The 23523-nt window shown below is 38.1% G+C and overlaps 1 protein-coding gene across 1 annotated transcript; it reads left to right on the forward strand.

The window, feature by feature from the left end:
• The first annotated feature begins 12080 nt into the window (after positions 1–12080).
• LOC130940727 (uncharacterized) lies at positions 12081–14950 on the forward strand. The gene is made up of 7 exons (XM_057868955.1): positions 12081–12348; positions 12475–12539; positions 13071–13165; positions 13562–13670; positions 14003–14016; positions 14112–14213; positions 14290–14950. The coding sequence occupies exons 1-7, from the start codon at positions 12203–12205 to the stop codon at positions 14422–14424; spliced, it is 666 nt and encodes a 221-aa protein (XP_057724938.1). The 5' UTR covers positions 12081–12202; the 3' UTR covers positions 14425–14950.
• Positions 14951–23523: the final 8573 nt, after the last annotated feature.

Raw genomic sequence — 23523 nt, forward strand, 5'->3', positions numbered from 1 at the left:
CGATTTTTAAAGATCTCCATTCCATCCGCTTATGTAATATAGTGTCTAAGATTGTTACTAAAGCGCTGATGAATTGTCTGAGGTCTTATCTTTTTGACATTATTAATCTCTTCAAGGATGATATATTTTAGGCGGGTGCAACTGAAAATATTGTTATAGCCCAAAGAGATTCTCTATTTATGAAAAAGATAAAGTCCAAAAAAGACACTTTAACTTTTAAAATTGATTTAGAAAAGTCATATGACATGATGAATTGGAGATTTTTAAAAAATTTCTTCTGCAATTTTGATTTTTCTAACAATATAACTAGGTTAATTATGAATTGTGTGACTTCTTTCTTTCTTTCGATTCTTTGAAATGGTAGAAAATTTGAGAGTTTTAATCCAGAGAGAGGTCTCAAACAAGGAGATTTAATGTCACCTTATCTTTTTTGTATGGAGCAATTAGCTTATTATTTTTCATGAGGTGTCTGAATGAGTGTAGGAGCTAATAGCTGTGTTTAGAAAGGGACCCAAAATATCACATTTAATGTTTGCAGATGATCGTTTACTATTATGCAAAGCTAAGAAGTTATAGGGCACTATAGTCATAGAAGTCCTAAACATGTTCTGCAAAGCTTATAGGTTAAAAGTTAACTTCAAGAAATCCAAAGCTATTTGTTCAAAACACGTTTTTAATGCCAAAAAAGAGATGTTTACTAGGGTCTCATCTATTTGCTTTACTCAAATGTTGAAAAAAAAAACTTAATTGTCAATTTGGGACACTCAAGAGTGACTCGGGTCTATGCTACAGAAATTACTGAAAAGATTTAGAAGTGTTTGGGCCCTAGAAAGGGAGACTTCTAAACAGTGCCGAGAGACTGTGTAGTTGAATTTGTCATCTTATTTATCCTTATTTATTAGATGAATTGCTTTCTTCTTTTAGATTATGCTTGTGATAAGATTAATTTTCTCCTCTACCAATTCTTTTGGAAGGGTAACGATGATGGAAGGTATCTTTCTCTTTTTCATTGGAAGTTATTAATTACTCTAAAAAGTTTTGGTAGTCTGGGTATTCGTAATTTTTTTTTAATTAATATTGCTATGATTGAAAGGTTAGAGTGGCAAATGCTAAATTTCCAAGACAGGATATGGGTTCAAATTATGCTTAATAAATATATCAAACAATATTTCAACCTTAATTTATCTCTTCCAAAAATGCATCATGTTGTTGGAGGAGCATTGTGACATCAATTCAGTATCTTCAAGAAGGATTGACTTGGAACCTTGGTAATATAGATCAATCGATATGGTATGATCCTTGATACTCAAATAAAAAAGTTTGTGATTACCTCCCTTTGTGCACATCTCCGATAATAATTTAAAAATTAGAGATGTTTGGAATAATAATGCCTGGTTGTTGGAACGAGGTGCAATGCCTTTGCCAGAATCAGTCTTCATATGTTTTAAAGTATCGCCTTCTCTGACCAACTCATAGCGGAACTCGAATGGGTCTAGAAGGAAAGCTCCAGCAAAGCTTATTCAACCAGAGATGGGTATTTGTGGTTGCTGAGAAGAAGGGTTCACTAGGATGAGGTGCGGAACTAGAAGTGGCTGTGGTGAGTGAATAGTTTAGAGAAATCTAAGTTGCTGACTTGGTCAGCCATTCATGATGCTTTATCGACAGATTTTTGTCACTGTCGTAGACTATTAGAATCACACATGTATCCTCGGTGTGGTGAAGAGGCAGAAATCGTGGTGCACTGTTTACTGCAGTACTGAAAGGCACAAGAGATTTGAGAGAAATTCGGAGAGAATATGTTTTCATGGGTAAGGGCTGCTATTCTGGAAAAAAAATCATCTCTTACCTGGATTTTGGTGGATTTGAAGGCATAGTAATCAGGAAGTATTCAACTCAGATGATGAGTGAACGCAAAACAAGGTGGTGGTTTTGACTCAGAGATGGAAGAACGAGTCTGAACAAGGCCTCTCTTGTCCTCGACAGCTTACTTGAGTCCATAATGTGATATGAGAACCTTCTCAGCTAAATTGTGATTCTAGTATATTCGAGGAAGCTTAGGTAGTAGGATTTGGTTGTGTGCTAGAAATCATGGCAGTGATTGGAAGAAGAGTTGCTCTAGGAACATTCCAATGTAGAGTGTAATGACCAAACTTCTAGCACCTCATGTCTCATGAGCGTACTAAAGCAATGTGTTACTACCTATGTCCTTATAACTCTAACTCTTTATTATATAATATATGAGTCTGATTCATCGTTAGAAATCAAGAGCATAATTTCGGAGTAAAATTTCTTTTGAAAAACATTTATTAATTAACAAGCCATACACGAATTAATCAACAACAAAGATATAAATAAGACTAATAGAATATCCACTACATATAGCATATTACATAATAAAACATACTTTAATATTATATTACGTAATAAAATATACTCTTGTAATCAAGCAACCACTTGAGTCCTGGCCCATCCAAAAAGTCCCTAGTTTGGAACCCAGGCTAACTAAGACTTAGCCCCCATAAAAATACCAATAGAGAGGGAAAAAATTGACAACACTCTAATCTCCATAACCCTGCATCACATTAGGCATCTCAAACTATACATATATGCTTCAAATCTAGGATGTAGCAAAAGGTTAGCGCGATCACTTCTTCAACGAGCATTAGCGTTCACTCCGCCTTTAAGAACAATGAAGAAAGGGGGTGAGACCCTATGGTTCCTAGCAGGGTATTAATGGAGGAAACGTTTAACTCATCGTATGCGGAATCTTTTCAATCTTAGATTATAGAATCTTAATATCTTTCCTTCGCAGGCAATTTAGTCTTGTTCCATTTTTACATTATTACTTACAATTTTACTTCCATTGTTAACTTTAGGTCAATCTCGCAATAGTTAAACAGTAACAGTAGACAACTACAGACAAGTCACACAATCACAATGCAAACAAGCCACATAGCACACAGTAGAGAATTCAAGCACAACACAGGATGACAGGGAATATGTTGCTAACAAGTATAATGTATGTCTGTCTTATACAAGCCATGAGTTCATGTGTCATTTACACCCTGTAACCTAACATTGCCTAAGAACCATTCTCAGATATGGTTTTCCATTGTGTTTGTTCGTGCATACATATTGATGTTTTAAGAATACCACCAGTTCGTGATCACTGGCAATTGTCGCAGAGGTTGACACTATAATATACGCACAAGGAAAAATAGTCATCCTCATGTTTGTGGGCATCCCTGATATTAATGCACAACAGTTTGTGGCATTTAATGATTAAACAGTTTGTGGATTTTTTCTGCCTTTTTAACATTTTATTCCGTGCACTGAGCAAGTGGAATGGAACCCTAGCCCTTACCAGGCCAACATTTAATCTTCTAATTCTCTTTTACTATTTTCCATGTCTTTCACTGTATCTAATCATCAGTTTTCTGTCTTCAGTTCTCCATTCTTTTCCTCATAAAATCTTTTATTTTCTTGTTTTCTGTTTTTTATTTTCTGTTTTTATAAGACAATTATTCTTTCTTTGATCTTCTTAATATCTTAATCAATCATAGTACTCTCCTCATACCTCTTCTTAGGTGTTTTATTAAAAGAATTATGAAATTCTAAGACTTTTAGAAAACTACTATTTTATCCCTGGTGCTTATGTGAAATTACTATTTTGCCTCTCTATTATTATATTATTAAAACTCATTTAATACTATTTTATCCCTAAACTTTTGGAAATTACAATTTGACCCCCAAACTTTTATCTATTTATAGGTTAACCTCCAAAATTTTTCATATTTATTTTTGTCCCAATATTTTTATATAATTACCAAAATACTCCTACCATCTTTCATAATAATCAAAATATTCCTATATAAAATTCCCATTTTATCTTTAATTTTTTTACTTAATACCCAAAATATTCTTAAATTTTGAAATTATCCTTTTATCCTTAATCTTTTAATTATTTATCATTGTATCCTTAATGACTCATCACCATGCCATCCTTGCATGCATGGAACCAAAGCCATGAACCATGTTTTATCATAATTTTAATATTGATTTCAACAAATTTTCAAATTTTTTGGTAGTCGAGTTTTATCATTTTTTTAACACAACATCCAGCCATCAAACTTCTATCAAAATCACACTAAACAAGCTTGAAATCAGCCTCATGAAGTCACGTTTTTTCAGCAGCCATGAAGCTTCATGAATCCATTGATTTCTAAGCTTGTTTCCAACAAAAAAATATGATTAAATCATCATACAAATACTCAATTTCAAATACCAAACAATAATTTAACAATAAAATATCAATAACACAATTAATTCATAATTAATTTATCAAATTCTTACCTCTTGAATCAACTCCAAAAACCGGTTTATTTAAGTGGTTTCTAGCTCACTTTTTTACTTAGTTTTCAATTAAAAATAACTTTTAACTCAAGGAACACATGAAGGCCGAACCTTCATCATAGGTTTTGAAAGGATTTCCTCACATTCCTTGAACTGAAAATGGAGGTTTATTGGTCCACAAGACAAGAGATCTGTACAAGATGTCTCTGGTACGGGTTGAGAGATGGATTGAGAACTTGCGGGTTGAGGCAGATGCCGAATCACTTGAATGGAGCAATGGGGGGAGGTACCTGCAAAAACACTCCGACGCTCAAGTCAGAATGGATCTGAGAGGTATAAGGTGTGAGGAATGAATGAATACCTGGAGGGACCTGGGTCCTCTATTTATAGGTGATGGTGAATATCTTATCTTATCTTATTTGGCTAAGATAAGGGAGACGTTTGAATTATCTTATCTTATCTTATCTTATTTGACTAAGATAAGGGAGACGTTTGAATTCGAAAGTTGGTTAGGAGCTCTAGTGAGCCGGTTCCGGCCTTCTGGAAGGGCGAAGCGGGTCGGACCCGGTAACCAGGTTCGGAGACCGTTCCGGGTATAGGATCCGTGGGCCGGATCCGTAACAGTTGCCCCCGGAGCGAGAGAGTGAGGGTGCTCGGTCTCATCGCTGGAGGAACCTTTTCCTTGCCGTTGTGGTTTGGCAAGGAGATCGTTGTTTGGTTTTTCATCACATGCCGGGTTTGATGACCGTAACAGTTGCCCCCGGAGCATGAGAGTATGCTTTCTTGGTCTCAATGCTAAGTCATTGGAGAGTCCGATCCTCTGTAGTTCGGGAGACTGTGAGGGGCCTGAAAAAGGCGTGACGTCATCCTGCACCAATTGGTAGGATGTTGGTCAGTCTGGCTTTCTGCGAGTTGGAAGACCGTCAGCTCATGCTTGTTTTGTGTGGCCTTTTTTCTTGGGCCGTTATTGTGAACTTATTTTAGACCTCTTGGTGGGCCGATTTCAAGACTTTGTTTATTTAGCTTATTTGGATTTCCGTTTTGTTGGCTTTGCGGGTGATCGATTCATGAGTCACTATTTTTGTTATTTGGATATCCGTTTTGTTATTTGGATATCCGTTATATTGGCCTTAGGGTGATCGATCCCTGGGCTGCCATTTTTTATTTGGATACCGTTTTGTTATTTGGATATCCATTTGTTGGCCTAGGGGTGATCGATTCTCGAGTAGCCGTTTACTTATTTGGATATTCGTTCTGTTATTTGGATATCCGTTCTGTTGGCCTCAGGGTGATCGATTCCCAGGTCGCCATTTTTGTTATTTGGATACCCGTTTTGTTATTTGGATATCCGTTTTGTTGGCCTAGGGGTGATCGATCCTTAGGTAGTTGTTTACTTATTTGGATATCCGTTTTGTTGGCCTAGGGGTGATCGATTCCCAGATAGCCGTTTACTTATTTGGATATCCGTTCTATTGGCCTCAGGGTGATCAATTCCCGGGTCGCCATTTTTGTTATTTGGATACCCGTTTTGTTATTTGGATATCCGTTTTGTTGGCCTAGGGGTGATCGATCCCTGGGTAGCCGTTTACTTATTTGGATATCCGTTCTGTTATTTGGATATCCGTTTTGTTAGCCTAGGGGTGATCGATTCCCGGGCCGCCATTTTGTTATTTAGATACCCATTTTGTTATTTGGATATCCGTTTTGTTGGCCTAGGGGTGATCGATCCCTGGGTAGCTGTTTACTTATTTGGATATCCGTTTTGTTATTTGGATATCCGTTTTGTTGGCCTAGGGTTGATCGATTCCCAGGTAGCCGTTTACTTATTTGGATATCCGTTTTATTATTTGGATATCCGTTCTATTGGCCTCAGGGTGATCGATTCCCGAGCCGCCATTTTTGTTATTTGGATACCCGTTTTGTTATTTGGATATCCGTTTTGTTGGCCTATGGGTGATCGATTCCCAAGTAGCCGTTTACTTATTTGGATATCCATTTTATTATTTGGATATCCGTTTTGTTGGCCTCGGGGTGATCGATCCCTGGGTAGCCGTTTACTTATTTGGATATCCGTTTATTATTTGGATATCCGTTTTGTTGGCCTAGGGGTGATCGATTCCCAGGCCGCCATTTTTGTTATTTGGATACTTGTTTTGTTATTTGGATATCCGTTTTGTTGGCCTAGGGTGATCGATCCCTGGGTAGCTATTTACTTATTTGGATATCCGTTTTGTTATTTGGATATCCGTTTTGTTGGCCTAGGGTTGATCGATCCCTGGGTGTAGCCGCGTTTAGTTTGTGTCGTCGGACGGGGCAATGCTTTTGAAATAATGAATTTCATTTGTGGTTTGGGCCTCGTTAAACCTCCCGATGGGTAGGAAAGAGTGCTCAGTAAGAAAATATACGATTGAATAACTTAAGCAATAAATGAAAGTGAAGAAGGCAAAATATAAAAGGTAAAGAGATAGTCTTAAATGACCTCGATCTTGTTGCTTTGGAAGGATGTTTCTACATATAGTAGCGCCGTAATTTGGTGGAATTTCAGGATCTTGGGAGCTTGGTCCCATCTAGTCTTTCAAGCCTGTAGGCTCCTTTTCTGATTACCGTCTTGATTTGGTAGGGACCCTCCTAGTTGGGCGTGAGCTTCCCTTTTCCGGGAGTGGGTAGACTGATGTTGTTTTGTCGTAAGATGAGGTCTCCTGATCCGAAGTCTCGTCGTACCGCGCTGCCATTGTACCTTAGGCTTATTCTCTATTTTAGGGCTAGCTCCTTAGGTGTGCTATACTCCTGACCTTGTCTGCAAGGCCCTACTTTGCTTCTTTGTTGTTTCCTCCTATGGTTCTGCGTGGACTTTGGTGTGCATCGAGGTCGGAAAGGAAGATGCCTGCCGCGTCTTGGGATCTCTTGCGTACGGCTAGGCTGGTGTTGTCGTATTCTACCGCGATTTTCCGGTCTCCGTGGATGGTTCCGACGGAGCCATCTTCTGCCGTGAACTTCATTAGAAGGTATTTGGTAAAGATGACGGCGGATAGGTCGTTGATTATTTTATTCCGAGGATGATGTTATAAGCGGTGGAGCTCTTGAGGACCACGAACTAGGACAGGATTATCTTCCTCTGGCTTCCCGTCCCTATGGTAAGGGGAAGATTGATGGAACCGTCTGGCTTGAGGAAGTTGTCTCCGAATTCGGTTACTCTGTTGCGGTGTGTCTGGAGGTTGTCGTTGCGGAGTCCGAGCTTGTCGAAAGCTCCTTTGAAGAGGATGTTGGAATCTGCTCCCGTGTCCACCAGTATTCTTCTTACTAGCCCGGTTCCAATCTTTGCCGAGATAACGAATGAGGCGTCTTCTGCCGAGGTGCCGTGCTGGCAATCCTCGGGGGAGAATGTTATCGCTCTATTGGTGGTGGCGGTTTGGGTTCGGTCTCTGACTGCCAGGATCTTGAGATCCTTCTTCAGTGCTGATTTTGATTTTCCTGAGGTGTCTTCCCTGTGATGACGTTCACGATAATGGTCGGATCTGTTTCAGGGATTTCCCTAGAGGCTTGTCTCTGTGTCCTCGGGTTACGTCCTTCTTTTTCTGGTGATCTGTCTTTTTCCGCACGTCTTGGTTCTCTGATGATTTTGGCAAACTCGGGGAGTTTGCCATCTCGTATGGCTTGCTCGAGGGCATATTTTAGGTCGAAACAATCTTGTGTCCTGTGTCCGCATCCTCGGTGGTAGTCGCAGTACAGGGTCTTGTTGCCGCCCGTTCTTTCCTTGAGTTGTCGGGCCCTCGGGAGAATACCTCGATCGGCTATTTGGTGGTATATCTCGGTGATCGGGGCCGTCAGAGGTGTGTAGTTAGAGAATTTTCTGATTCTGGGGGGTTGGTTTACGTTTGCTGGTTTGGGATGTTCTTTATGGTTTTCTCTTGGTGGGGGGTTATGTCGAGGTGCCGTGCTGCCGTGTCGTGTGCTGCCGTGCTGCCGTTTATTGGCGGATACGACTTGGCTTACTTCCTCGTCATTTATGTACTCCTTTGCGACGCTCTGGATCTCATGCATGGTCCACACCGGTCTGGTAGTGAGGTGTTTCCAGAAGTCTTCATTCATGAGCCCGTTAGTTAGGCAAAGGCTTGCGACTAAGTCCGTGAGTCCGTTGACCGTTAAACATTCATCGTTGAAGCAATCAATGTATTTTCTCATAGACTCGTCTTGTCTCTGGGTGACTTGGCCACGGTGGTAGCGTTTAAGGAGGTCATTCATGATGAGCTTCCTTATGAATTTTCAGTAATGTCCGAAGGGGGGATCATAGCGAGAGAGTTGTCATAGGTGAGGCGGTGGATGGCAGAGGTTTGGAACCTGGTGTTGAAGGAGGTGACCTCGTGGGTTTGGAGGAAGAGCTTGAAGAGTTCAAAAGAAGAAGCAACCACGGTGGGCATGGAGCCAAAGTAGAGGGAGAAGATGGGACCATGGCGCTTGGAGAGACGGATGAGGGAGTGGTGAATGAGAAGGTCCAAGAGGTGGAGGTGTCCCTCTAAAGGGAGACGAGACTTTGGGCTTAGAGGATTTGGAATTTCACCGTTGGAGTAGGGCGAAGGTGCATAAGAGTGTTATCACTAAGAAGGTGATTGCAAGTCGAAGAAACATTGTTCCTTTGGGATTTCGCCGTTGGAGTAGGGTGAAGGTGTGTTATCACTGCAAAGGTGATGCAAGTTAAGGAAACATTGTTCCTTTGGGATTTCGCCGTTGGAGTAGGGCGAAGGTGTGTTAACACTGCAAAGGTAATGCAAGTTAAGGAAACATTATTCCTTTTGCTCTCAGTTACACGCAAGAAATTTGAGTTTGATGATTACTCTTCTGGGTTATCCGCCATGCCGCCACAACGTTGCAAAGTTTCCAGATACGGCGCCAATGTACAAGATGTATCTGGTACGGGTTGAGAGATGGATCGAGAACTTGCGGGTTGAGGCAGATGTCGGATCACTTGAATGGAGCAATGGGGGGAGGTACCTGCAAAGACACTCCGACGCTCAAGTCAGAATGGATCTGAGAGGTATAAGGTGTGAGGAATGAATGAATACCTGGATGGACCTGAGTCCTCTATTTATAGGTGATGGTGAATATCTTATCTTATCTTATTTGGCTAAGATAAATGAGATGTTTGAATTATCTTATCTTATCTTACTTGACTAAGATAAGGGAGACGTTTGAATTCGAAAGTTGGTTAGGAGCTCTAGTGGGCCGGTTCCGGGCCTTCTGGAAGGGCAAAGCGGGTCGGACCCGGGTAACTAGGTTCAGAGACCGTTCCAGGTATAGGATCCGTGGGCTGGATCCGTAACAAGATCCTATGCAAAAATATAAAAAATATCAAGTTTAACCATGGTTAGCCATGGCCGAACCATTCAAGGAGGAAGATCAACCATCATACCTCACCTTGTCTTGTGAAATTTGGTGTGGATATACAAAGGAGGAAGAGGAGAAGACTTTAATCGGTTTAAATTATTGATTGGAGTTTTAGGGAGGAAGAAACTAAACTTGGAAGCTCTAGTGTTCATGGAAGTTTTCTCTAACTTTTTCTTTAAGAAACAAGGCTGAAGGAAGAAGAAAGAAGGTACTGGATGCTTTCTTAGTGAAACTGTGACAATTAGGTGCTTAGTCACCTAGTTGCTTAATGAAAATATTTAACTTGTTAAAATAAATATATGAGCTATTAGTATAAATGATACTAGTAATTTAATTATTTTGAAAATAAAAGATTTATAATAAAGCATTAGCATAACTAAGTTTATTGGAAAGTGCTGGCATTAGACTATACCAATAGATTTTAAATTCGATTAAAATAATATTATCATAAAATATCATCATAATAAAATATTAGTATAACAAAATAATAATATAATGTTAATATAATAAAATATTATTATAATAAAATATTATTTTTTATATTTCTGCATATTCGAAATCAGCTCGTTAAACGAAGTCTAACTATGTACTCAAATTTTTGAAATTTCTAGCCAAAATGGCTAAAAAATGTAGTTTTTCACTGTCTTAGTAACCGATAACGTGAAGAGGTGCTTGATGATGCATTAAATTCCTGCTTCGTTGAACTTTCAGAAAAATTCTTGTTTAGCTGAAAACAAGGTCATTTCATGGAGTATCACATGAACAAAACTTTTTACGATATGGAGAGGCATGGTCTTTGTTAATGTGGCATAGCCACTGCCACGCTGTCAATTATAATAGCTAGTTGACATCGCTAGCAATGCATAATTCTCAAATTTAGTTCATGTCACCATTTATAAATCCTAAAGCTTCTTCTTTTTTGTCTTCTACTTCTTAGTATCCATAACTAATTGTTACCCATCTTTGTTGCTCATTGGTGGTGGTGACCATTCAAGTTGCGTAAGGGAAAAAAGAAGAGCTAAAAATGCAAAGCAACTCACTTGGATTCTTCTACTCCTTAAACCAAACAAAGCAGGCAGTTGTTTAGCCTCTGTAGCCCTCGCATTGTACGGTCTGGCCTTTGTTGTAAAGCGGCATGTGGCCTCTAGAAGAATAGACGAGGACGCAGACACCGGCCACAGGGATAACGAGAACCCAATGGTGAAGAGCAGATTCTACTCTTGCATCAAGGTTTTTCATGGCTTTCGGTGGCACTGTTGCATTTTGAAATTGCTGCATATTTGAAAGGGTAGTATTTGGGCTCTCCAAGTCTTCAGTTGAAATGTTATTTGCTTTGGGCAACTTCTTTTGGGTTGAAGGATTTCTTCGGTTGAGTTTATTCCCAGTGGGTTTTAGTTCATGTGGAGTACCTTGCTCCATTTCTTCAGTTTTTCTCCAATGCATTATTATTCTTTGAGGAATGCTGGGCAATTTTAGTGTTTTATAACCATCAATTGGCCATCAATAGTGTTTTATTACTCACTTTTGTTTTTATCATTCAGAGTTTGGATCAACTTCTCTTCTGCTTGAATTGTTTCTGAGTCTGATTTAAGAGGATCAAATCCATTCCTATAAATGTACCTCTGGATCTTGAATCTGGAGAGAGATTACTTCTTCATGGTGTTCGTTTAGATTCCCATGTGCAATGAAAAAAGGTAATACTCTTAACACACGCACCATATGTTTGACCATTTGTCTCGTAAAGAAGTACTTTAGTGTTAAACGTGTGCTTTCTCTTTTATTTATTTATGTTTACCAGTAATCTATTGCCACCATGTACAATAATTTGGATTGGTCAAAGTCTAACTTATTAATTCAGGTGCTTGATGATTCTGATGATCCAACAACATAATTGCTAATCAAGGAGGAGGTGCAAAAATAGCAATATGAGGATGCCAATACTTTATACTACTATCGCATTATTAAGAACGATTGCATGTAGAAGACGAAGAAAAAAGTAGTAAAAAGAAAGGAAGAAGCAGCTTTAGGATTTATAATAGGGATAAAGACTAAATTAAAAAATTATACACTACTAGCTACGTCAGCCAGCTATTATAATTGACAATGTGACAGTAGTTGTGGTACATCAATAATATGTTCACTTACTTACGCTGAAATGGACTAAAGGATTTGTATGTAATTAGAATCCCTAAAAAAAAAAATACAAAAGTCCTATTCAAAGAATCATTTTAAAAATTTAGTCTCTAAAATATGTTTAAAATATTAAAAAATAAATAAAAAAATTTTAAAATTTAGCGTACTTAAGAAAAGAGAAGGGAAGAAAAGAAAAAAAAACACCAAGTGTTGCCTGTGTTAGCAAGACCGCAATGTATAATAAAAGTGATAAGGTATCTGACATCATCGTTCTTCAACCATTTCCCCTCAGTCATAGGAACAGGTACGAGGGTTTCAACACCAAGTCACCAACATGAACATGATGATGATATCATCTAAGTACTACACAAATTCCATTATAGTTAGAGTTGGAAGAACTTGGTGCTGTCCAAATGCAAAACCCGAAGGCAGCTTTTCATTCAGTCTCAGATTCTCCAATAGGAGGAGGAAGAGAAGGAGGTAACTACCATGTCAACTGTATCTGTATTCTCTATGTTGTTGCAAAAACCAGTTTATTTTGCTTTCACAAATCTCTATGTTGTTGCAGAAACTAATTTATTTTGCTTTCACATTTCCCCTTTGCAGCTTCAGCATACACTCTGAATCAATTTTCAGAGGTCACAATAATACAGTTTCAGCTCTTAATTCAGGTGATTCATTCTTTACACCCTTGTTGCATTTGTTACTGTGGAATTGAATTATGTCATGGAGTCAGCTATATCTTTGCCTTGCATACCCATTTGGTTTAATTAATCTATTAGTCTTATAATTTTACCAATTTTTTAATTAGGTTCTTACTGTTTAAAAATTTGTAATTAGATTCTTATTAGATAAGACTTTATAATTAGATCCTAAATGGTTGTTATTTTTCAAAAGTACACACTAATCCTAAAACCTTTTGCTTTTAGAATATTTCACAATTCATCTTACATCTAACACAAAATCAAATATTTCAAAAAGATTTATATTTTTAACAAAAATAGTTAGAAAAGACTTAATTGAAAGTTTTTATCTAATATAAGGACCAAATTAAAACTTCTAAATTATAAGAACTAATTGAAAATTTGATAAAAACTATAAGGACGAACATACTAATTAAACCTACCCACTTTGAAGTGTGTATTAGTTATATTATGGGTGCCAAACTGATATTATATTCTGTCTGTGTTCTTACTTTCTAGGTTTAGAAGCTTCAATTACAGATGCCACTGAAAGTTCAAATACCTTAAAAAAAGCCAGTATTGTTCTAGAGTCTGGAGATGAAAATAAGATACAGGTGGGAGCGCAATGCAAAATCTGATTCCAACTTAGAATTGTTGTTCTGTATCATTCGGAAAATTATGCGAGTATGTGATAGATGCTTTTGCTTGTTCTCATCCCCTTTGAAATGATCTTTGGTCAAGAGGCTGTGAATTAATATATATAAAAAGGGTCATATGTTGAATATTAAGCTAAAGTTATGAACAACACATGTTAATTGTTATTTGCACCAAGCAAGGAAGCATTCACTATAAATAGTCTTTTTCTTTCCCTTCAAATCACTCCCTTTTCATGATATATTGTTCTTACTGCGGCATGCTTCGATAAGTTAATTTATGATTTTTGTTGTTTGTGCTCTCATGATTTTGGGCTTAGTGTTGTGATACTATCATTTATGTGGCATAAATGGCAGCTAAGAGTGGACTTAACTGGTGATCAAACAGAAAGGGTATTTGGTAAGACCCTTCGAGATTTGGGTCGAACTGCTCCGCCTGTTCCCGGATTCCGCATGCAAAAAGGAGGTAAGGAAGATTCAATATATAGATTAAGATTGACTCCGTGCACTTTCTTATATTGAGGATACGTGATATGTCTTAGTTATTACATTTTTCAATTTCATGCTCAATTTTTGATTCATGTGTTTGTAACAGAGTTGGAAAGGAAAATATATTTGGCTTTTATAGATTGAGGTTTGCTGGATATTTAATTGTATACCTGTTTCTTCATACTGATGTGATTTTGCATGTTTTCTGTTTTTGAGTTCATGAATGTTCAGTATTTTAGCAATAACTTGCGTTCAGAAATTTTAACCATATCATATTTCATTGTGCATGTGATGCGCGGACTGCTCTAGGAAAATCATCACAGGTGCATGATTTCTAATAACTATTTGTATCTTCTTTTGGTCTATATAATATAAATATTCACTCATTGAGGATGACTTGATTTGAAAATGCATGCAGATCCCCAACGACTTCCTTTTACAGATGCTTGGGGAAGAACGCGTCATCAAGTTTGTAATACAAGAAATACTCAATTCTACCATGGCTGACTATGTAGAAAAGGCAAGTGATATTTTACCACTTTATAATGTGGCTACTGTTATAGAAACTTATTTCTATGTTCGATGAACTGATACAGGAAAATTTGGACGTGAAGGACAGGAAGATAAGCACAATTCAAACCGCAGAAGAACTCAAACAATCGTTCAAACCCGGAAAAGAATTTGGCTTTAATGTTATAATTGAGCCCAAAAGTTCAGAAGATACTGGTTAACTTTAACCAAGTCGAAGTTTAAAGGAGCATCAAGATTGGTCCCACTCAATGGTATTTAGCTCAATAAACAGTTATTTAGAGAGCCAATTTGGTTTTTAGTTTTTACTCATAACAATGGACTGAATCTTCTGAATTTTGATGAGACTTCTAGGAAAAATTGTAAGTGTGATTACATGTTTTGTTACAAGAAAATTCTCAACCAACTTCAAACTATGTAAAAGGACAGTTCGGTATACAAACATTCTGTGGCAACGCAGGATCCGGGAAGGGGCTGCATCCAAAGGCTGTAATATATGCAATCTAACTTGATAATTACATCAGTGACTGTTTTCATGATTTGAATTCATGACCTTGAGATCACACGAAGACAACTCAACAGTTGTTTCAAGACTCCCCTTCAACTTTAAACTATATAGAAACGACAAATTGTTTGTAATTTTCTGCTTTTGTAGAAGAATAACAGCTAAACGAGTACAATCTCCATTTTTGTATAAAAATTTAGAAAAGCTTCTCAAGGCGCAATGATAGTATTGCGAAGATTGGAATATAGACTGCAAAAAGAGTATTGTAGCTTCTTAAATTCACATCAAGATTCTTATTTGACTGTGCATATGTTGCAGCCAGTACCACCATTGTGTTGACACTGGCGTTGAACAATCTGTATTGTTCATGCAAAAGTTAACAATTTCAAGAACTTCTGAATCAATCAACATGCAAATTGCAAATTTAGAATTGCATTCCTAGAAATGATCCAAGAGATTGTTACTATGTTTGGTTCATAATAACTGACGAGTTGGACCGGGGAGACTTCGGGAGGAATCAAATGAGAGAACATAAAATGAGAAAACACCACATCCAACTCAAAACCTTAAGGTGTTAAGTTAATGGGTCTCTTATCTTATAAACTCCTCACTCTTCCATGCTTTCTTTGATATGGGACTAACTTCAACACTCCTCACACTTGCAACACTAACAGTAATTGTGCGAGTATTGTCAGCAAATATGATTGGCAGTGACCTTGCTACATATTTTTGGAAGTCTCATGAGTCCGCAGGTTTGAAGTCTTAACAAAGCAGAACAGCAAGATGCACACAAAAACCTTTAGATACTAGGATTCAATTTTACTTAACAAAGGTAACAATGAATAGAGAAGTATACAGCCTAAGACATATTTCAAAAACCAAAACAAATACCAAACGCATAATTCCATATGCACAAGCATCGATTTAGATGGTTCTAACGAGTTTGAAACTTTCCTTAGTGTTGCAACCTCCCCGCCCGGGACAGTGCAACTCGAAAGTGACCGAGAGATGAAAAGGATAATCGTTATTTTTGTGAGTTGTAGCCATTAATTAGCCATCAATAATGTATTTAATAGTGTGAGATTTTATCTAATGGTGGAGAATCACTCATTTTTGTTTTGCTAGCTAAGTGCTGGCCAAATTTTAACAAATCTGCTGGTCCTTAGACTTTTTCTTTGTCTATTATTATTTGTGAATTTAATTTTATTGGTCTTCTTATAAGAAATATATATATATATATATATATATATATATATATATATATATATATATATATTTGACAACTAAATCTCGTCAATACAATTGGCGAGAAGAACTATGTTATATTCTAATAATTTTTCAAAAAAAATATTTATTTTATATTATTTTATATTATTGTCATCTTTTTAATAAAAATCAAATTTAATCAATGCTAATGATTAAACCTAGAATTTAACCTTAAGAATATTATTAAAAAGAAGTAATTTTAATTGGTAGCCCAATCTTCTTCTAATTTCTATTATAGATTAATTTAAAGATTTATAAAATATATTAAATTATAGTAATATATGTTTATAATTATGATAATATTATATTATTTATAAAAATATTAGTTAAGTAGTATGAAAACATAAATATTAATTAAGTATATTCTTTCTAATATGACATCAAATTATAAGTAGCGGAGTGGTTGAATGTATTATATATTATGAGAAGAGTTGAGTTTGATTCTCATCTCCTCCATTTTTAACATAAATCTTTAAATTATTAAAATAATAAATACAACAACAACAACAAAGCCTTGTCCCACTAAGTGGGGTCGGCTACATGAATCAAACGACGCCATTGTGCTCTGTCATGTATCATGTCTACAGAGAGACCGTTTACATGTAGATCTCGTTTGACCACCTCACGGATGGTCTTCTTAGGTCTTCCTCTGCCTTTCGCTCTTTGTTCATCTTCCATCTCATCCACCCTCCTGACTGGATGTTCTATCGGTCTTCTTCCCACATGTCCAAACCACCTGAGACGCGATTCAACCATCTTTTCCACAATGGGTGCTACTCCAACTCTCTCCCTTATATCTTCATTCCTTATTTTATCCAATCGCGTATGACCACTCATCCATCTCAACATCTTCATCTCTGCCACACTCAGCTTATGTTCGTGCTCCCCTTTAGCCGCCTAACACTCTGTACCATACAGCATAGCCGGTCTTATAGCGGTGCGATAGAATTTACCTTTAAGTTTTAAAGGCACTTTTTTGTCGCATATAAAACCAGATGCACTCCGCCATTTTGACCAACCTGCTTGGATCCTATGGTTTACATCTTGTTCAATCTCTCCATTATCCTGTATGATGCACCCAAGATACTTAAAACTTTTAACTTTTCGTAGGATGTTTTCTCCAATCTTCACCTCTATATTGGAATTTTCCCTTCTCATACTGAACTTACATTCCATATATTCCGTCTTATTACGGCTTATGCGCAGACCATACACTTCTAGAGCTTCTCTCCATAACTCCAACTTCTTATTTAGGTCTTCCCTTGACTCTCCCATAAGGACGATATCATCGGCAAAAAGCATGCACCATGGCACAGGCTCTTGGATGTGCTCTGTGAGTACTTCCAAGACTAATGTAAAAAGGTATGGACTTAAGGATGATCCCTGGTGTAATCCTATACCAATAGGGAATTCTTCTGTCACACCACCTTGAGTCTTCACACTAGTTGTGGCCCCATCATACATGTCTTTAATTGCCCGAATATATGCGATCCTTACTCTCCTCTTTTCTAAAACCTTCCATAAGACCTCCCTTGGTACCCTATCATACGCTTTTTCCAAATCAATAAACACCATGTGCAGATCCCTTTTATTACTGCGATACCTCTCCATCATCCTTCTTAATAGGTATATCGCTTCAGTGGTAGATCTGCCTAGCATAAATCCAAATTGGTTCTCTGTTACTTGTGTCTCTTTTCTCAACCTCCGTTCTATCACCCTTTCCCATAACTTCATAGTATGACTCATAAGCTTAATCCCTCTATAGTTTCCGCAACTTTGTATATCCCCCTTATTCTTGTAGATAGGTACCAAGGTGCTCTTTCTCCACTCATCAGGCATCTTCTTTGACCTTAAAATCTCATTAAAAAGCTTGGTTAACCAGTTGATGCCTTTTCCTCCAAGACCCTTCCAAACCTCAATCGGGATATTATCAGGTCCTACTGCCCTACCATTTTTCATCTGCTTTAGAGCCTCTTTTACCTCGAAGTCTCGAATCCTTCGATAGTAGTCAAAGTTTTGATCTTCTTCCCTTGTGCATAATCGACCAAGGCTCGGAAGAGTCTTCTGTCCCTCATTAAATAACTCGTAGAAGTAGCTCTTCCACCTTTCATTAATCTTCTCCTCTTGAGCCAACACCTCTCCATCCTTATTCTTTATGCACTTAACCTGATCCAAATCTCTCGTTCTTCTTTCCCGACTCTTTGCGATTCTATATATACATTTTTCTCCTTCTTTCGTGCCCAAAGACTGGTAGAAACCCTCATATGCTCTTGTCCTTGCTTCACTTACAGCCACTTTTGTCTCTTTCTTAGCCGCCTTATATTTTTCCCAGTTATCTGCATTGCGGCATAAAGACCACTCTTTAAAGCATTCCCTTTTTATCTTTATCTTTTCTTGTATACCCGCATTCCACCACCAAGACTCCTTGTCTCTTGGTCCTATTCCTTTAGATTCACCAAAACTTTCTTTTGCTGTTTTTCTAATAACTTCTGCCATCTCCCTCCACATCTCTTCCGCGCTTCCATTCTGGTGCACGAATTTGTAATCCGCACAACTAACCAGCAAGTGCACTGGGTCATCCAAGTAATACCTTACGTGAGTAAGGGTCGATCCCACGGAGATTATTGGATTGAAGCAAGCTATGTTTATTTTATTTGTCTTAGTCAGGATACCAATAGGATTCTTTAGCCTCGTATTTTAATAAAGAAAAGGGCATAAAATAAATAGTTATTACTTTAATAATGGAGAATAAAAGCGTTACTTGTTGTGCAGTAATGAGAAATATGTTGGAGTTTTGGAGATGCTTTGTCCTCTGAATTTCAACTCTTCCTTGAAATCCTTTCCCACACGCAAGGTTCCTTCTATGGCAAGCTCTATGTAGGGTGTCACCGTTGTCAATGGCTACCTCCCATCCTCTCAGTGAAAACGTTCCTATGCTCTGTCACAGCACGGCTAATCATCTGTCGGTTCTCAATCGGGTTGGAATAGAATCCATTGATTCTTTTGCGTCTGTCACTAACGCCCAGCCTTCAGGAGTTTGAAGCTCGTCACAGTCATTCAATCCCAGAATCCTACTCGGAATACCACAGACAAGGTTTAGACTTTCCGGATTCTCATGAATGCCGCCATCAATCCGGCTTATACCACGAAGATTCTGCGTACTGAATCTAAGAGATACTCATTCAGTCTGATGTAGAACGGAGGTGGTTGTCAGGCACACGTTCATGGTTTGGGGGAAGGTGATGAGTGTCACGGATCATCACCTTCTCCATAATTAAGCGCGAATGAACATCTTAGAGAAGAACAAGCGTGTTTGAATGGAAAATAAAGGAATCGTATTAATTCATCGAGACGCTGCAGAGCTCCTCACCCCCAACAATGGAGTTTAGAGACTCATGCCGTCAAAAAGTATGTAATTCAGATCTGAAAATGTCATGAGGTACAGAATAATTCTCTAAAAGTTGTTTAAATAGTAAACTAGTAACCTAGGTTTACAGAATATGAGTAAACTAAGATAATTAGTGCAGAAATCCACTTCTGGGGCCCACTTGGTGTGTGCTGGGGCTGAGACTAAAGCTATCCACGAGTAGAGGCTTTTCTTGGAGTTAAACTCCAAGTTATGACGTGTTTTGGGCGTTCAACTCCGGATCATGACGTGTTTCTGGCGTTTAACTCCAGACAGCAGCATGTACTTGGCGTTCAACGCCAAGTTACGTCGTCTATCTTCGCGCAAAGTATGGACTATTATATATTGCTGGAAAGCCCTGGATGTCTACTTTCCAACGCCGTTGAGAGCGCGCCAATTGGACTTCTGTAGCTCCAGAAAATCCATTTCGAGTGCAGGGAGGTCAGGATCCAACAGCATCAGCAGTCCTTTTTCAGCCTAAGTCAGATTTTTGCTCAGCTTCCTCAATTTCAGCCAGAAAATACCTGAAATCACAGAAAAATACACACACTCATAGTAAAGTCCAGAAATATGATTTTTGCCTAAAAACTAATAAAATTTAACTAAAAACTAATTAAAACATACTAAAATCTACATGAAATTATCCCCAAAAAGCGTATAAAATATCCGCTCATCACAACACCAAACTTAAACTGTTGCTTGTCCTCAAGCAACTAGATAAATAAAATAGGATGAAAAGAAATTAAGAAACAATAATATCTCAGAGTTTCAAGTGAAGCTCAGATTCTAATTAGATGAGCGGGGCTAGTAGCTTTTTGCTTCTGAACAGTTTTGGCATCTCACTTTATCCTTTGAAATTCAGAATGGTTGGCATCCATAGGAACTCAGAATTCAGATAGTATTATTGATTCTCCTAGTTTAGTATGTTGATTCTTGAACACAGCTACTTTATGAGTCTTGGCCGTGGCCCTAAGCACTTTGTTTTCCAGTATTACCACCGGATACATAAATGCCACATACACATAATTGGGTGAACCTTTTCAGATTGTGACTCAGCTTTGCTAGAGTCCCCAATTAGAGGTGTCCAGAGTTCTTAAGCACACTCTTTTGCTTTGGATCACGACTTTAACCACTCAGTCTCAAGCTCTTCACTTGGACCTGCATGCCACAAGCACATGGTTAGGGACAGCTTGATTTAGCCGCTTAGGCCTGGATTTATTTCCTTGGGCCCTCCTATCCATTAATGCTCAAAGCCTTGGATCCTTTTCACCCTTGCCTTTTGGTTTTAAGGGCTGTTTGGCTTTTATTCCTTTTGATCCAGATATTATATTTTTTTTTTTTCGCAAGAAATTTTTTTTTTCACTGCTTTTTCTTGCTTCAAGAATCAATTTCATGATTTTTCAGATCATCAATAACTTTTCTCTTGTTCATCATTCTTTCAGGAGCCAACAATTTTAACATTCATAAAATTCAATATCAAAAATATGCACTGTTCAAGCATTCATTCAGAAGACAAAAAGTATTGCCACCACATATAAATAATTAGAATTTTCCTTATTAAGAACTCGAAAAAATTAAATTGCCTCTTTATTCTACAAATCTACTATTTTATTCATGTTTGATGATGATGAGAAAAATAAGTTATAACTTAATTGGAAATAAAGCCAAAATAGATATGCTAATTACTACTACTCCTATATAACTTCTAAGGTAAAATCCTATAATAATACTATCACAGAGTTAAAGCTAGAATTAGAACTTAACAACCTGTATTTTGGGAAGTGGATGTTCCTCTAGTCTGTGGGGTGCCTTCAAGAATTAATTTCTGACGCTTCAGCTCCCTTAAGTTCACATCCTTGCTCTTCCTGTTCTCTTAGGTGCCATGATCTTAATGAGTTTTAACTCAGTGATCATGGCAAATCACACCAAACTTAGAGGTTTGCTTGTCCTCAAGCAAAAGAAAGGAAAGGAGAGGAGTAGAAAGAGAGGCAGTTTCGAAAAAGATAAGATGAGTTGAAAAAGATATGAGAAGAAATTAAAAATATTTGAAAAAGAATTGGATTGGAAAAAGATTTGTGTTTATGAATTAAGATACATTTGATATTTTTGAAAAAGGGATTTTAGAAATTAGGGTTCTTAGAAAACTAATTTGATTTTGAAGAATGACATTTTGAAACATGTTTATGCAAGAAATCATGAATTGAAACATAAAAATTTAGAAAAATTGTAAAGAAAAACGAATTTTACCTCCTCCCCACCATCCTGGCGTTAAACGCCCAAACGATGCATGTTTTGGGCGTTTAACGCCCAAATGCTGCTTCTCCTGGGCGTTCAACGCCCAGCTGATGCTTCTTCTGGCGTTGAACGCCAGGAAGTCCTTTGTCACTGGGCGTTTTTCTGAACGCCCAGGATGCTAACACTCTGGCGTTAAACGCCCAGAAGGTGCTTCTTTCTGGCGTTCAACGCCCAGAAGATGCTCCTTTCTGGCGTTTAACGCCCAGATAGCTACCCTTACTGGCGTTGAACGCCCAGTGGGTGCTTCTTTTGGGCGTTCAACGCCCAAAATCTTTCTTACTGGCTTTTTCACGCCAGTGAGCTTCCAAATTTCCCTGTAACTCTGTAAATTGAATCAATTGCTATTTTTACCGTTTGAAGATACTTGAACACATACCTGTAAAAAAAGAAAATTTATTTAATTAGTAAATAAACTTTGTAAATGGCTGGGTTGCCTCCCAGCAAGCGCTTCTTTATTGTCTTTAGCTGGACTACCACTGAGTTCTAATCAAGTCTCAGTTTCGAGCATTCTTGCTCGAAGTTACTTTCAAGATAATGTTTAATTCTCTGTCCATTAACAATGAACTTTTTGTTGGGTTCATTATCCTGAAGCTCTACGTATCCATATGGTGATACGCTTGTGATCACATATGGACCTCTCCACCGGGATTTTAATTTCCCGGGGAATAATTTGAGCCTGGAATTAAATAGCAGAACTTTCTGCCCCGGCTCAAAGACTCTGGATGACAATTTCTTATCATGCCATCTTTTTGCTTTCTCTTTGTAAATTTTTGCATTCTCGAAAGCATTGAGTCTAAATTCCTCTAGCTCATTTAACTGAAGCAATCGTTTTTCTCCAGCTAATTTGGCATCAAGGTTTAGGAATCTGGTTGCCCAGTAGGCCTTATGTTCCAGTTCTACTGGCAAGTGACATGCCTTTCCATACACAAGCTGGTATAGAGAGGTCCCTATAGGGGTCTTGAATGCTGTTCTGTATGCCCACAGAGCATCATCCAAGCTCCTTGCCCAATCCTTTCTACAGTTAATTACAGTCCGTTCCAGGATTCTTTTGAGTTCTCTATTTGAGACTTCAGCTTGCCCATTAGTCTGTGGGTGATATGGAGTAGCTACCCTGTGGCTAACTCCATAACGAACCAAAGCAGAGTAAAGCTGTTTATTGCAGAAATGACTGCCCCCATCACTGATTAATACTCTAGGGGTACCAAATCTATTGAAGATGTGTTTCTGGAGGAATTTTAACACTGTTTTAGTGTCATTGGTGGGTGTTGCAATAGCTTCCACCCATTTGGATACATAATCCACTGCCACCAGAATATAAGTGTTTGAGTGTGATGGTGGGAAGGGTCCCATAAAGTCAATACCCCATACATCAAACAACTCAATCTCCAAGATCCCTTGCTGAGGCATGGCATAACTGTGAGGCAGATTGCCAGATCTTTGACAACTGTCACAATTAAGTACAAATGCTCGGGAATCTTTATAGAGAGTAGGCCAGTAGAAGCCACATTGGAGGACTCTTGTGGCTGTTCGCTCACCTCCAAAATGTCCTCCATATTGTGATCCATGGCAGTGCCATAGAATCTTCTGTGCTTCTTCCTTAGGCACACATCTACGGATTACTCCGTCTGCACATCTCTTGAAGAGATATGGTTCATCCCAAAGATAGTACTTTGCATCTGTGGTCAATTTCTTTGATTGCAGCCTACTGTACTCTTTGGGTATGAATCTCACTGCCTTGTAGTTTGCGATGTCTGCAAACCATGGCACTTCCTGGACGGCAAAGAGTTGCTCATCCGGAAAGGTTTCAGAGATCTCAGTGAGAGGGAGGGA

This window comes from Arachis stenosperma, chromosome 7 (assembly GCF_014773155.1).
Source record: "Arachis stenosperma cultivar V10309 chromosome 7, arast.V10309.gnm1.PFL2, whole genome shotgun sequence".
Taxonomy (NCBI): Eukaryota; Viridiplantae; Streptophyta; class Magnoliopsida; order Fabales; family Fabaceae; genus Arachis; species Arachis stenosperma.